At 39.8% G+C, this 15378-nt stretch overlaps 2 protein-coding genes across 9 annotated transcripts; both read right to left on the reverse strand.

Moving 5' to 3' along the window:
• Nucleotides 1–235: 235 nt before the first annotated feature.
• LOC137179943 (oxysterol-binding protein 1-like) lies at nt 236–11497 on the reverse strand. 8 transcript variants are annotated; one of them, XM_067585045.1, is made up of 17 exons: nt 11326–11491; nt 10264–10434; nt 9492–9700; nt 8943–9102; nt 8703–8814; nt 8409–8607; nt 8133–8247; nt 7922–7985; nt 7651–7818; nt 7321–7566; nt 6910–7030; nt 6528–6631; nt 6236–6331; nt 5503–5687; nt 5135–5364; nt 4705–4752; nt 236–3235 (listed from the first exon to the last, which is right to left on the reverse strand). In XM_067585045.1, the coding sequence occupies exons 2-17, from the start codon at nt 10395–10397 to the stop codon at nt 3093–3095; spliced, it is 2334 nt and encodes a 777-aa protein (XP_067441146.1). In that variant the 5' UTR covers nt 10398–10434; nt 11326–11491; the 3' UTR covers nt 236–3092. The 8 variants fall into 8 exon arrangements, 3 of the variants coding, with proteins under 3 accessions (XP_067441146.1, XP_067441148.1, XP_067441147.1); XR_010927898.1 differs by having other exon boundaries at nt 3136–3235; nt 4705–4973; nt 11326–11492; XM_067585047.1 differs by lacking the exon at nt 4705–4752 and having other exon boundaries at nt 8418–8607; nt 11326–11493.
• A 954-nt stretch (nt 11498–12451) lies between these two features.
• Nucleotides 12452–15310, reverse strand: sart1 (spliceosome associated factor 1, recruiter of U4/U6.U5 tri-snRNP). The gene has a single exon (XM_067585049.1). It carries the CDS (start codon nt 14959–14961, stop codon nt 12640–12642), a length of 2322 nt encoding a protein of 773 aa, XP_067441150.1. The 5' UTR covers nt 14962–15310; the 3' UTR covers nt 12452–12639.
• Between the last annotated feature and the right edge of the window lie 68 nt (nt 15311–15378).

The raw sequence follows: 15378 nt of genomic DNA on the forward strand, positions 1-15378 counted from the left end.
AACTACAGAGTTCAACATTCCCACATAGACTTCAGTAAGATATTTTTCAGAACGCTTAATATAACCCCAGTCAAATTGGAAGTTGTCTGCACTTCATATAAAGCTCACTGAATTGATTTTTTTTGTTTTCATTCCTTACTTATGCCCACATGAAGAGGCATCTTTAACCATTTAACCAGTATAAGCCATTTTGTGAGGCCATGTAGAAACAATTAATGACAACAAAAGATGCACGTCATTTCTATTCCAGACTTTAATATTGTCACCCTCTAACACAATCCTGCTAAAAAACTGCAGTAAAGGACAGAAAAGGTGAAAAGTATTCTCAGGACTGTAAGTCAATACATATGTATATATTTTTACTTATGTACATGTCTGCAATTACTGAACATGATTTAAGTTTCCAAAACAAACTCACAAAATGACAAACTTTTCAAACAGCAAAAGGTGACCATTTATCAGTCAAATCAAGTAGGGCATGTTAAATAATGGATGTACTGTACTAAAGTGCAAATGACACCTTCAGTCTCTTTTTAAGAATTGTGGTAAATTGTAGCGTTGTGAATAGTGACAGGGCAAAAACAAACAAACAACACAGCAGGAGGAAAAGAGATAAAAAGGCAGAAACCTTAAAAATAGAAAAGCAAATAAAACCACGGGGCTACACAATTAAGACCAGTGGCTAAAAATCAAGATTACATGTATGTGAAAAAAAAAAAAAAAGACAAGACAGAAACTTGTAAACTCATTCGGTAACTGAAGAGATGTAGTGTCGCATAAAGATGTACAATCCTCACACTCACTCTTCTTATATCAATATGAATCATATATGAAGCGATAGTAGCAAGAAATGGTTTAGACCAAAACATATTAGTATAAATCAAAATAGAGCTATCCTAGCTGTTAAGATGAAATCTCATAGTAACTCTCAAAAAAAAAAAAAAAATCATGTTACACTCAGGCTCAGGAAATGACAATGCATCCAGTTCTGAGTAAACAACAATGAAAGAAAAAAAGAGAACCAAACATTTAAATAAAAAAGTGCATCGCTGCAATTAGATTCTCTATCAACTTTACCAGTTAATATCACAATTACTTCAACTATTTAATATATTTACACAGAAATATTTGCAACATTGTGTTTTGTGATCTTAATGTCAGTGTTCTATTTTAAGTACACTTGAATATAACATGAAATTTAGATTTTCATCAACCATACAGTCCTTCCACTCATATCACAGATAACAAATACAAAGACAAAGTTTTTTTTTTTTGCAGTTTGAACGTTCTCCTTCACACTGTCCTCACATTTAATTTCGTGCCGCATGTTACATAACGAGGCACTCTTATTGCTGACAGTTAAAAGTCTACACTCGCAGCACACAAAGATTTAAATAACCTTAATCAAGATTAAAGCTATGATCAGTAAGTTCAAAGGGGAAGCCAGGAAGACAAAAAAACTCTTGTCTCACATTTCCGCTCACTTTGCTGATCGTTAAACCAGAGTAAATCAGCACACAACCCAGTGACACGTGGGAGCCACGACTCTGTAGCTAGTAAATTAATCTCAGCCTCAACATTTATGTTGAAAGCAGAATTGATGGATGTTGAAATGTTTGATCCAAGTTTTAGTAAGAGCACAAACTTTACAATACAAATGTGAAATTCAGGTACTTGGGAGCAGGGTGGAGTTTCTAACACATTTGATCTCAAACATGAGGATTAAAGTAAACTGAATACAATCTAACATAATTTAATTCAACCAGGATCTTAAAATTAATCATTGAAAGAAAACACACAAAAAAACAAGTGACAAATAACAAAAAGACAAAAGTTTTAAATGTTTTTTCACCACATTGCTGGCCAAAGTGCCAGTGGTATTTTTCATGTTTTCATTGGTACTAAAATAAGTTTGTTTGGTACCACTATTTAATTTCATATAGTATTCAATATTGTATCATATTAAATAAAAAACATATACAGTATTCAATTAAAATTAATGTGCTACAGGAATATCTTTAAAAAGTAGAAAAAAGAAATATCATTCTTCTACAGTGTAGTGAAAAAGGTCAAAAGACATATGAAATAAAGTATGTCGCCATTTCCGACCCACAATTATGGATTGTCAAGATGACCTAACCAGACTTTATCAGGCCAATATAAGAGGGGTGGCATAATCATTATGAACGACTTCTGATCTCTTCAACAGTAACGTATTTTAAAAGTATTTTCCCAAATTTTGACTCGGGGGGGGGGGGGGGGGAAAAATCAAAAAGAAGAAATGAAATGTCCTGGTTGAGTGCAAAAATGAAAAGAAGGCTATTGTGTAGACATAATATGCCTCCAGAGTTGTTGTTTCACTTCGGGGAATAAAGTAGCACCACAAATCATGATAAACTCCAAGGCAAACTCTGCATTATGTTTCAGTAGTATGTTCAGTGTTTCTGACACATTAGTCATTATCTCCTCTTTGTCAGAACCAGTGAAGCCTGTTGAAGCTGTGCAATCCACATGGTCTGAAACCGGTTTAGTGAATATTTTCTGTGTAGGCTGAAAACAATTGGTATGAATGAACTTTGACTTGTAGTGGTGCTGTGCTGGGGACTTGACTGAAGTTGTGATAAATTAAAAAAAAAAAAAAAAAAAAAAAAAAAAAAAAAATCATCACATCAGGAGTGTACCACATAAACAAGCACATACATTACATCTTAGGTGGTGGGTCTTTCTATTTAAGCAAATCTTTGCTTATTGTCTCACAATAGTGCTGCTCAAGAAAATACATAATGGCCTTGCAAAATGCAACGAAAAGGCTGCAACAAAGACTGCAGCGATGACAACATGATAAACATCAGCATTAGAGTGGCAGTGAGAGGGAAATCTGAACTCTAACCAGCTACGATGTGCATTGAGTTTATGTTGAGGGTGAAGAGAAAAAAAAAACAAGTCCAGACCCTAGTCCTGAGAAGGGGCTTGAGCAAATCTATGCTGGGATAGGGAAAAGGTGGAGGTTGATGTCAAATTTGTTTCCTCACTGGCTTCTCATTTGTTGAGGTTGTACACCACCGATGGAAACAGGCTGATTCGGGCTGTGATCAGAAGATATCAGGGCACATGTCCCAGCTGCCGCTATCCTTAGTCTCCCAGTAGCCTCCTTTGTAGACATGCAGGGTCTCTCCAGATACGGGATCGTCTATCTTCTCGAACCACAACGCTTGATGATTGTCTTGATGGGCGCCTGAAGGAGATGAGAATCTTTAAGCAAGTGAAATCTTTACAGGGGCCCTAGATGAGGGTTATGAAGCCACTGAGCCATGAAAACATACTGCATCATGCTTAAGTTAAGCTGATACGCTATCAGATGGTTGACTAAAAAGATAGAGATAAATATATTCATTGTTACTGATTACTTGGTCTTCAGAAACCAAATGCAGGAGGCAAATCATAGATAAGTACTCCATGAAATCACCAATTACTTACTTCCTCTATGATGTACCATGTGATAAGAGCCAGGCTCACGACTGCCAAGGACCACAGTAAAGACAGATAAAATACTATTCTAAAGTATTGTAGTACTAGGTTTATTGCACCACTTCTACAGCTACAATATTCTATTAGATTCACTAAAGACTACAAACACGCATCTAAATATGAAAAAAACAAAACAAGGGATACTCAGAGCAACACTGATGTTACTTGCTTTTCACTGGAGCTTCATAAGGGCCTTCATTGCCTCCCACTAAGAAAGGATGTGAGGAGGAAATGATGGAAGATGAAAAGGGGAGGTTTAACTAAATTGAATAAATTTTGAAATACAGTAATGACACTGTACGTGTTATATCATGATCAGAATACTTGCTTATATAAGGGAGGGGTGATGGTCCATAGGGGGCTGGAAAAAAAAAGAATGACGGATGAATCTTTGAGACATAAAAGAAGGGGGTATGATACAAAGGATGAGTGAAAGTGTTAAGGGGCTACTTGCATGCAACAGGCGTAAGAGGGGGAGAGTCCTCTGTGTCAGCTGAACGTCAGCACACAAAAAATCACGTCAATCCATAACTCAGAAAATTCCACACCAATCTGTTGTTTATTTTCACTTTTAAACTGCTGTGTGTAGCATGCTAAGTAATATATGTTTGTCAAAATGACTGACAGCTCAGTGCAGTGACTGTATAGAAAAGAGACCTTTGCTTCTTCCATTTTTTTCTTACTACTTTTGTACTGAATGATGCACAGTGAAGCAATACTGTTACCCATAAAATTACTAAAAAAACTACTTCTATTATAATAGACAATGACCTATTTAATCTGTATTGGAAAAATGCAATTTAGAGGCTGATATAAGGTGGGAAATCTGATCAGTGCTGGTCTCATTTTGATGTTAAATGAGCATCTAAATCATCTATGATCTCTGTCAACTTGTCACTTGTAGCTCTGACCACCGTGACCAAACAACTGAAGATACTTAAGGAAGAAATGATGTGACCTTGTTACAAAACAGCTTGATTTTTGAAAATTTTAAAATCCTAATGTCATCCAGCACATGTTTAAGTAATTGTTAAGTCACTGGTGTTGAGAAAACAAGCCAATCAATCTCCCATGGATATGTTAGGGTAATTTTTTTTTTTATTTACCCACTTAGGACGCTACACAAAGCACCTTTAAAAGTACATATTATATGTTAAGCTGTGAGGTGATACTTGCTTTCATCAGAAACCTCACTTGCTTCTGTGCCAGTCTCCCCTGCATCAGCTAAATGGAACAGAAACGGATGGAGGGATGGTAAAAAGGTCAATGAGTGTTTAAAAGATGGATGTAGAAGACATTTAGCACTTTCCTATTACACGCACGGACATATTTCACATGTATTTCTTTATACTTAAGCCCAAGTAAAGTGCAGATTTCGAGTGGGAAAGACTAAGAAGAGTACTTGCTTTTCAAGGGTGAGTCATTGATTGAATCCTCAGTGACAGCTTAGCGTTGAGACAAAGACAAGCAGACAAAGTATACCGAGACAGACAAAGTGGACAAAAGATGAATGGACAGAGAAACATTGCAAGACAGAAACACAAGACACATACAGTATCTCTTCTTCCTTTTCCCTGCTTTATTTCCGTTGTCCTCCTTTTCTTACCTTCCTCAGGTGAGCTGGCTGCTTTAACAGCTTCCCTCTCACGTTCTCGACGGGTCGTGCGCTGTTTCTCTTCAAGCCTTTGTTTCTCTGCGTTGGCCTCATCCCAACGGCCATCCTCCATTAATCTCTGGTCAGGGCGTCGCCGACTGTCTGTTGGTGCCACTCCCTCTTCAGGTTCATTGAGCGTCAAGGCCAGTGAGGAGAAGTAGTACATGTTCTCTGCTCCCTCTCTGTAAAGTCAACATCATAAAAAGGTCGGAGGCAGAAAGCTACAGCAACAATACAGCCTCGCCTGTGCAGATCTATTTGTTATAAAGCACTTTCAACTTTTTCCAATATTATCAAATATCTATACGACATAAACTTACGGTAAAGGGTTCTTTTTCCAGATTTCTTTGGCTTTGAGGGTCTGATATACAGTTCTCTGTTTGCCTTCAGTGCCGTTCTCGCCTTTGCTGCTCTGCATTATCCTGGAAAACTCCATCTTCTCATCCCAGGTTCCCGACAGCACGTAATGGGCTTTCCCCTCCTTATCTGTTACAACTCCTGTTACCTTTAAGACAAACACAGGTTTCAGTTAAGAATGTAATCAAATAGCCTGCAGTAGGTAATATTCATATGATTTTAAATTAAAATCATTTTAAACCAGAAGCAGAAAACCAAATCCACTTCACTACACTTAAGAAACACTTGGCCATTTGCTCCCCCCCCCCCCCCCCCCCAAAAAAAAACAATAGTCCTATCAATTAAAATTTAAACGCAAGTTCTTTAGCCTGCAGAGATCATCATCATTATGTCAAAGCATGAAGTTACTGCAAAAAAACTGGTAATGCCGAAAATCCCAAATTAACACTAAAATTAAATAAGCTGTTACTTGGCCTATCTAGTCACAGAATTTCATATAAATTAACAACAGACATAGCCAAACAATCTGACTAACAAGGGACCAAAGCATCAACTTTTTTTGGGAAATGTATTCAGTATTATTCTGGATAGAAAACAAATCTCAATTAAAATCATTAAACTTTTCATATTCTATAAAGAATCAGCTCTGGTTTTAAATACAGTGAACAATATTAACAAGAACAAATCAAAACTCACCTTTCTTGGTACGTCTCTGGAGAAGTAACTGTAGGGAGCAAACTTGAGGTGGCAACGATCTCCTGTCATGTGGTTCACCACGTCTATCTCCCCTGACTGGAAAGGAACAAAGGAAAGAGACTAAATGTTTTGCTGTTGAAAACTTAAAGGGCTAACATTGTAGAATGATCAGCAAAATATTCTATGAAGACAACTATGACATTTATTTGTCCAAAAATAGTTGGGAGTGGTGTCATATGCTTAATGATAGAAACATTGCTTTGTACCAATAATGTATCAGCATAAAAGTTACCTGATCAATCCATAGTTTCCCCACAATAATGTTGTGTACCGTTGTAGTCACTTTCTTCCAAGAGTAGTGATTGTTACTCTTATCAAATATGCACTGGATAGAACCTGGAGATACAGACAGCAGTCTTTAACCAGCTCAATCAAAATGAATTTATTTGAATCCCACATATCCTACACACTGAGCTCAACTCAAGGATTTTTTTGTATGTACACAACAACAAACATGTTGGTAACCACTGCTCTGACTAATAAACTAACCTTCAATCAACTACAGAATTGACACAGGCATCTTCTCACATGTTGTAATGAAAAACAGGTGTAACATCTCTTCTGTTGTGCAATTATGCAAACACACACACACACACACACACACACACACTCACCTAAGGGCATGATAGAAAGATATTTTCCTCTAAACTTGCTGGCCAGGGTAATTTCTTGTCTGAGGCTCCAGCCCTTTTCAGAGATGGCATGGTGAGCGGCAGCAGGTGGGTGGTGACTCACCTGAGAGGAGAGGAGAGAGAGAACAGGTAGCAAAGTCAAGATGTGATCATCACCATTATGTGGCGGCATAGAGCATTCAAACCAATGAGCATGACAACATAAACATAATTTGAGCATGTTTTTTTTTTCAAAACTGGTCGAACCTGAATGCGATCGTGTAGTTGAAACAAATAAAAATCGCCTGAACTGATACAACTTTAGTCTGCAAAAAGTCACTTGCTAAATGTTTGATGGTGTCTTTTCCGAGTTGTTTAAGATTTTAAATGATTTCCAGTTTGTCTCAAATATACCTGTTCACAGAGGGAGCGGTAGCCACAGTCTTTTAGCCGATCCAGCTCAAAAGTTTCTCCCAGCAGAGGATTGAAGGGTTTTCCTGTGCGGTGGACGGTGGTGGAGTAGGAAGAGACTGTGAAAGCTGCCACATAACACATCTGCTCTAGTGAACTCTGACATTTAGCAGCCTTATCCAGCAGCTCGTAGTATTCCAGGTCTTCAGACAGACGTTGCAGCATTGAGAGGGGCTCGTTGAAATTCACCTGGTAGGTAGAGAGAAGTATAGTAGTTACTGCTAATGACTTGGTTTCCATATATTAATAACAACAAGTGCACAGCTTCCTTACAGGCATTGGTATCTTTGAGAGCTCCTTTCCAATACAGTTCTTCATGATGCTCCACAGATTGAGGTAATAGTTGGGCTTGTCAGGGATTCGAGTCCGTCTTTGTCTGACTGGCTCTAGCTCAAGAGGTTGTGGAGACTCCGGATTGGATGCCAAAGACAGTTCATCAAACTGCAGGAAGATAAGGAAAAGGCTGTTACTGGTTAAGTTACTGCAGAAGATAATACAGAGTAAAACAAATTAGTAATTGCTCGAAAACACAAACTAGACATACATTTACAGACTGATCGTCCATTCCAGTCTCACTGCTGAGCCCACTAACGTTGCTGCCAGATCTCCTGGAAGACAGACAAACATGATAGTCAAGATTTAACAGAAAAACAGAACACAGGGAGAGAAAATAAAAAACAAACAAACAAACAAAAACAAGATTGAGATAAAGAAATAAAATCACTGACATCTAAAAAAGAAAAACAGTTATTAACCTGTGATACTTGGGATCTGCGGGGACAGTAATAAACTCTGCTGGGTCTTCCATAGCATCAAAGAACTCATTTTCATCATCCTCATCACTGGCATCACCTTTTCCTGAAGCACCACCTAAAGCGAAGAGAGACAGTGGAAGAATAAATGGTAAATTGGAGCAGGCTTCTGCTTGATCTGGCCTCAATTAACTGGCACTGGTATGTAGCTTGGCGTATATGCTCTGAGTAAAGTCTAGGCTCCAAAGACAAAAGCTCATTTGGGGATGAGAGCTGTACCTTTGTTACCTAAGGAAGCATTGCTGAATGAAGGAGGGAGAACTGTTGCTCCTCTGAAAGCTCTTTCCAAGTGGTTGTGTTGTTTTGCCAGCTGCTCCAGAGTCTCCTCCAACCTTATCCTCTGGTCTCGTTCAACCTGTAAGGCCTTCTGCCAGCGCTTACTGTGGCTCTGAGCCAGGGAGAGGAAGTCTCTACATGCCTTGGGGAGCATGCAAACACAGGAGTAACAAATCAGCAAATAAACCATTAGTTCATATAATGTGTTTCTCAATGATTGACATGTGGGTGACTTACATTGATCATGGCATTAGAGGTGATCCGGAACAGTGTTGCCCTCTCTGTAACTTGTCTGATCTTTTCCCCCATGTCCCCTCCGACACGAATCCCCTCCAGTTCTGACAAAGATCTGTATGTGGAGTAAAGGGATCAATGAATAAGGGAACAAATAAATAAACAAACACCACCACCCTTCTTTTTCTTGGATAATAATGTTTTTTATAGAGTAGTCAAACTGCTCGATCTAATAATAGATACCTTTGAAGGGCAGACCCATGCTTGACAATGAGATCATTGCAGGTATTGAGGTCCTCCACCTTGCTGCTTAGTGTGCGTAGTGTGGTCTGGACTTCTGAGTTACGGCCTCCACCCTGTCCTGGGGTGGGGGGCACGGCAGGACAATCATCACCCGAGTCATCTGAGAGAGAGGGAAGGGAAGATAATTTAAGGTAAGGTAGGTAAAAATACTTTATTTGATGCACATATAGTTGTACAATGAAATTCAATTTCTGCATTTAACCCATCCTAACTATTGGGAAAAGTGGGAAGACACTGTGCAGCACCCAGGGACCAACTGCAGTTCTGTGCCAGTGCCGTTGGTCAAGGGTGTTGACAGGAGAATTAACCTAACATACATGTTTTTAATAACCAAAAAGCAAAAAAATATCACAGGGAAATGCTTTGCACATATAAAAAGACACACATCTGTGCCTGGCATAGCTGCTGCTGGTGGTGGTATTTAGGCTTTTTTATGGATATTGATATTATGTCTCCTGAATTCTCCTACCAACATTTCTACCCGCTCACCTGATTCGGCCTGCATGTGGACGGCCTTTGCCTTGGCGAGCTCCAGAGCAGTGATCCAGCGCTGGCGCTCTACCTCTGAGTTGGCCTTCAGATGGTAGGTCTGTGCCCCTCCATTTGAAATGACAAAATTGCATGAGTCCTCCACGGCAATGTTGGCCGTGGCCAAGTTGATGGTGCCTCGGCATGTGTGACCCATCTCTGCCTGGGTCCTATAGGCAGACAGAGAGAATGAAGGACAGTCAAATGTTGAGTTTCTAAATCACTGTTCTGTGAAGTAAGAAATTAGAACTGCAATAATTAATCAATTAGTTGATCAAGAGAAAATGAATTGCCAACTATTTCAATTATTGACTAATCATTTTTTAAAGAAAAAAAGACCATATGACTAATCAAGAAAATAACTGACAGATTAATCAATAATGAAAACAATCATTAGTTGCAGCCCTATAAGAAATATTATCTAACCATTTAACTTTTTTCTTGTAGGGCTACTGTTTATTTTTTCATAATGATGCAAGTAGTGTTCTTTAATTGAGAACTATTTACTGCTCCATAAAATGGTCTTCAAAAAGCCTAAAGAATTTGCACAAGACACATGTGGTCAGACAAAACATGACACCTCGAGTTCTGGATAATTGTGATGTGCATTTTTCACTATTTCCAGACATTTTTAAGACTAGGCGATTAATCAGTTAATTATAAAAATAACAGACAGATTAATCTCATCTAAAAATAATCATTACTTGCAGCCCTAACATGCAACATGACTTACCTGTAATAAGACAGCAGTCCATTGCTTAGAACAAACCAGCGTCTCTGGTAACCTTTTATGTAGTTGGTCCATTTGAAGAGCCAACCTTTGTATGTGTCTCCAGCGGTTGGAGTAGGGGGCTTAGGCTCTGACATCACAACAGCCTGTGGTCTCACTGGGTGAAGTTAGAGCCTGTGGACATAACAAATCTAATTATGATTAACACAGATACTTCATAGTTGGGCAAACTAAGTCTGCTCAATGTACATATGACACGTGAAGTGAGCAAATAAACTGGTCTTGTGACTACAGACATTTGCATTACAGAGTAAACTGGTGTGTCACCGCTTATTAACTACTGAAGAGTCAAAACTGTTTTATGTCATTCTATAATGACACCGTTCAGTTTATAAATCCTTGGCCTCAGGTATAATTAAATATTGTGTACAGTGTATGATACCAGCCTACTGCGTATCCTTTGTGAGGATTTATAATGAAATCAGACATAAAAATACCTACAAAATCATGGCTGAAATTGGTCGAATGTACCGTGATATGAATGGATGCCGGATGATCCACACTTGACAACAGCTATGAACGCTAAGTAAAGGAAGGCGATTAGCACGAAGATCTGTTTCCATCATGTCCCTCTTACTAGCTTGCAGCTTGAAATTTACTTTAACGTGAAATCTACAAGATATAACACACAGCAACAAATAATTGAGTGCTGACATGACTCCTGATAATCTGTTTAGCTAACATTTACTACGTTCTATCGGAAACTAAAAAACACAGCTCGCTATTGAAAAGTCATCTTAACCCACCAGTTCTTTGCCAGGATAACATACAGGTGCCAAGTAAAGGATTCTGAGAAGTACTTCGAGGAACACGATACCGTTTCCAAGCATCAAAGCTAACTGTCCGTCACTAAGCTCGCTAGCTAACTTAAACAACAGGAAGCTGTCAAACAAGCTGACGCGTCGTAGGCGATGTTTACAATTATTTTAACTGTGCAACTCTCTCTGCGTTTCTGTGTTAAATATAATTGTTGACATTATAGGTTCTTATTTTCATGACACTTACCGTTACCGTGTAAGGCTTTTGCCATCAATAGTGTTCATGTCGTGTCGGATAAACGATGTTAGCTCACTAGTGTTAGCAAAGCTACTTTGCTACAGGTTGTGCACCCAATAGTGTTCGAGTAGTTCCTTAACCGTGAACGTTAGTTCCGCCGAGGAGAGGCGGCACACTGTACTGTAGCTATGTATCAAAAATATAATATATAACCTGATAATACCTGATTTATAATTTGTAGTCATTCTCATATTATGAGTCATAATAGTTATTTGGTAATCTGGACGAGTGTGTGAATTTCTTTGGCGGTATTAAAATAATCTTAAAACGTCTGAGAGTTTCAAACAGTTGCATGCGCGATATCAACACTTTCTGAAAGACAAAGTAAATCTCTGCTTTTGTTTGAACTATAACTTAATTATAATATAATTAACAAAAATGAGAGCGACGCCCCGTAGGCAACCACTCACCAGTGTCATGTGCCTTTTGACAAACCCTTACAAGGCTGCCATCTATTGGGTAAAAATTCACCTGTTTTTGAACAGTATTTAATGTAAACATTTGTGGAATACATAGTTATATTGTCATATAATGGTTATAGTCCGTTTAATTTTCTGTTAAGTTAACCAAATTCAAAGGCCGAGAATTAATTGAATTTGTAACGCAGGACTGTTGGTCCACTTTCTGTGAAAACAATATCTTCCACATTGTGTAAGTATGTTGCTTTGCTCTGTTTTCATAAAAATAATTTATGTAAAATTCTATACAGCTTTATTAGTGTTTAAACTGTTGCATTATTTACTGTCATTTTAGTTCTGTTGTAAGCCACATTCAACTTAAAAAAAAAAGCTGAGTCTGAACTTTCTCTCTGGTTTTGCCACTTAAAATCAGAACCCAAATGCATTTGAAACCCTTTTGATAAATACCTCTTCCCCTTGTTCACTAGCACTAGACCCGTTTCTGACCTCATGCTGCAAAATATTCAACAGCTGTCATGAAACTAAACAAAAGACATTAAAAATTGACAACCACAAATTTAATTTCACATTAAAACAATATTTTTAATCCTGAAGATAGTTTCCTTGAGTAACTCTCCACTTCACAAATTTGCAACAAAAAAAGCAAAAAAAAAACATTTCTCTAATTTGTATTCATTTTATTGAACAATTCTTTATTACAACAATGAAGCTTGTATGAATTATGCATGAAATTATAGCAGGTACTTTTTATACTTAAAACAGCCTTTAAATGTATGTATGTGTGTGTGTGTGTATCTTTGCATGTGTATTTTTGTGTTACAGATGATTCATTCCTCCCCAAAACTTATTTAGTAATGGTGTTTGCATTCATACTTTTCCCACTCCCACTAAGCACAATATATGGTGTTTTCTGGGATTTCTGCTTCTCTTGAAGCAAAGCCACCGTCCCAAGAGGAGTATCACTGCTGCTCATCTTCTTCAGCAGCGCCTCCTCCTCAAGCTTTTTCATCCTCCTCTCAGTTTTCATCTTTCCAGAGCCCTTCCCATGGAAGCGATGTGAAAGCTGCCTGAAAGCTTCTTTTGGGGTCAGTTTCCGCCCAGACTCATCCACATACTCAATTTTGACGTCAGGTTTGTAGCTATCCTTCTCCTTGAAATCTTGGGTGAAGCCTCTGTATTCTTCTCGGCGACTGTACTTGTCATCGAAGCCCATCTTGTCCTCGATGCAGTAGTTGTCGTTGGGCAGGGCGCCTTTTGGTGCTCTGACACGGGCGACCTTCTGCATTTGAGTGTCCAAAAGACCTTTGTTTTTGCACAACAGCAAGGCAGCAGCAAGCCCAGAGTTGACAATGGGCTCCTCATCCAGAATGGTGGCAGAGGCTGTGGAGAAATCTGGTTGTTTCTGCTCTTCATCCAAGTTAACTGTGCTCCACCCAACATTCTCGTCCATATCTGAATCTGAATTTCCAGCATCATCTTTCTCTTCCTCCTGTTCAAAATCCATAATATCCTCCTGGTCCTCTCTGTTGCCTGACAGGCCATAAGTTGGAATGTCACCCAGAGTTCTGCAAAACTCAGAGGTCGCGTTGAAAACAATGTTGTTCCTCTTCTCAGGATCATTGTCATGGTCGTCTTTACCAAGCACTTTAATCTGCTCTGCCACCTTCTCCCCAGAGTCTTTGAGAAGCTGCTTTTGCTTTAGCTTCCTCTGCTTCTCCAGTTGTTTCTGCAGCTCCTGCTCTGCCTCGTCCTCCTCAATTACAGCAGGCTCAGGGGGTGTAAAGTCTTCGTCTTCGCTTATGTCCATTTCTGCCATCCTGATGTCATCAGACATTTGGGGGACAACATTTGGTATTCTGCTCTCCTCCTCCTCTTTAACTTCCTCACCGTCCTCGTCCACCGGTCTGCGGCCTCGGCCACGTGTCCTGGAGCCAAAATCAGAACTCCGAGTGTCATCAAGATTCTCAACTCCAACTGTCTGCTTCTCCTTCTTTCTGATCTTCTTCACACGGCGTTTTGTTTTTTTAAAGCCCACCATTTCCTCAGGCGTGTAGTACTCTGATGCAATAGTGAGAGAGGGCATTTCCAAAGACTGAGCCTGATTTCGTAGAGCCTCTTTTATGGCCTGGAGCTCCCGCTCCCGCTCTCCATCAGCGAAGCCCCCTGTATTCAGCCGGAAGCTCTTTTTCTTTTCGCCCTCAATCTCCTCATCATACTTTGACAGTACAGAGTGGGACTTAAACGTAACCATGTCATCCACACTCTCCTCTTCTTCATAGGGCTTGTAATCTGGCTTTTTCTTTTTTAACTCCACATTCTTTTCTGCTTTTTCCTTGTCCACCAGTCCCACATTTACAAGAACATCTTCCTCCTCCTCAAGCACACCTTTGTCTTGCAGTGTCAGGATGACAGTCTGGCCCTCATTGAAGGATTCCACCTTGTGCTGTACTTTGAGTCCCTTTAGATCTCCAGATGTATAGGCATCCTTCCTGCTTTGTCCAAACTCCTCCTCAACCAGACTGCTGACACCAAACTCCTCATCCATCTCTTCCAGAAGCTTGGCTCTTTTCTCTGCCATTTCTTTTTCTTTAGCCATTTTCCTGCTTTTTTCCACCCAAGCAGCGGTGTCATCCAGCCAATCATCATCTGCTAGGGACTTGACTTTTCCCAATTTCTGGTTCTGGATGCGTTTCTCTTTCATAGCTGCAAGCTTCTCTCTCATATCTTTCTGCTTCTGGATGAGAACTGGGTTGATGGTCTCAGCCACCACTGGGTCCTCTTTGGTGCCAAGCTCCTTTTTGTTCTCATTTAATTCCAGTGGCTTCAGACCCAGCTTGGCTCTAAGTTTGTTTGTCTCCTCAATGCTGAGCGATACATCTCCGCTTGCAGACTGAGGTTCCACCTCTGTATTACCTTCCTCATATCCGAGATCAACTTTCTCTTTCTTCACCCGTGGCTCCCCACTGCTCCTTTCGCCTTTGCTGCGGCCCTCCCGTCCGCTCCTTTCCCTGGACCCGGAGCGTTTTCGCTTCTCTTTAGTCCGAGTCCCATCCCGGTCAGAAGCATCTCTTTCTCGGTCCTTGTGGCGATGTTTCTTATGTTCGCGACGGCGCTCCTCTGTGTCCTTGTCGCGGCTTTTTTCCTTGTGCTTCTTGGACGAACCCATTGTTTCCCTCGGCTGGTTACAACGGTATCAACTCAAAAACGTTAAAATATATTCGCTCACACAGTCTCTTGGATGGGATTAATGGGAAGAAAAATAGCTTGTCTTCGCTAACAAACGTTAGCTGGCCCACATTAGCTTCAGTGCTAGGTGGCTAACGGACGGCTTAACTCACTCAGTGCAGACACAAAAATGAAGACTTGAACTCGAAATCCCACATTAACCGACGATAGGTGAAGATGTATAAAAAAAGCCAAGCTGTTGGTTTTCTTTAAGTCAGTACAGCCATCATTGCCAAGTTTAGGAACACGACCAGGTCCTCAAACGAACAGCGAACGACAACACGATACTGCGTCTTTGAAAGCACTTCCTATGGTCCAATACTAGGAAATGTATGCTGCCTCCTGCTGTACGGGAGTG

Source organism: Thunnus thynnus, chromosome 3 (genome assembly GCF_963924715.1).
Source record: "Thunnus thynnus chromosome 3, fThuThy2.1, whole genome shotgun sequence".
Taxonomy (NCBI): Eukaryota; Metazoa; Chordata; class Actinopteri; order Scombriformes; family Scombridae; genus Thunnus; species Thunnus thynnus.

Bases quoted from the DNA above. Each gene is read 5' to 3' on its own strand.
- LOC137179943 (XM_067585045.1), bottom strand. From the start codon at position 10,397: ATGTCAGAGCCTAAGCCCCCTACTCCAACCGCTGGAGACACATACAAA. The intron at 7,567-7,650 runs GTAAGGAAGCTG...TCTACCTACCAG, and splicing joins TCTCAAAGATACCAATGCCT to GTGAATTTCAACGAGCCCCT. The intron at 7,031-7,320 runs GTATATTTGAGA...CTCTCCTCTCAG, and splicing joins ACCGCTCCCTCTGTGAACAG to GTGAGTCACCACCCACCTGC.
- sart1 (XM_067585049.1), bottom strand. From the start codon at position 14,961: ATGGGTTCGTCCAAGAAGCACAAGGAAAAAAGCCGCGACAAGGACACA.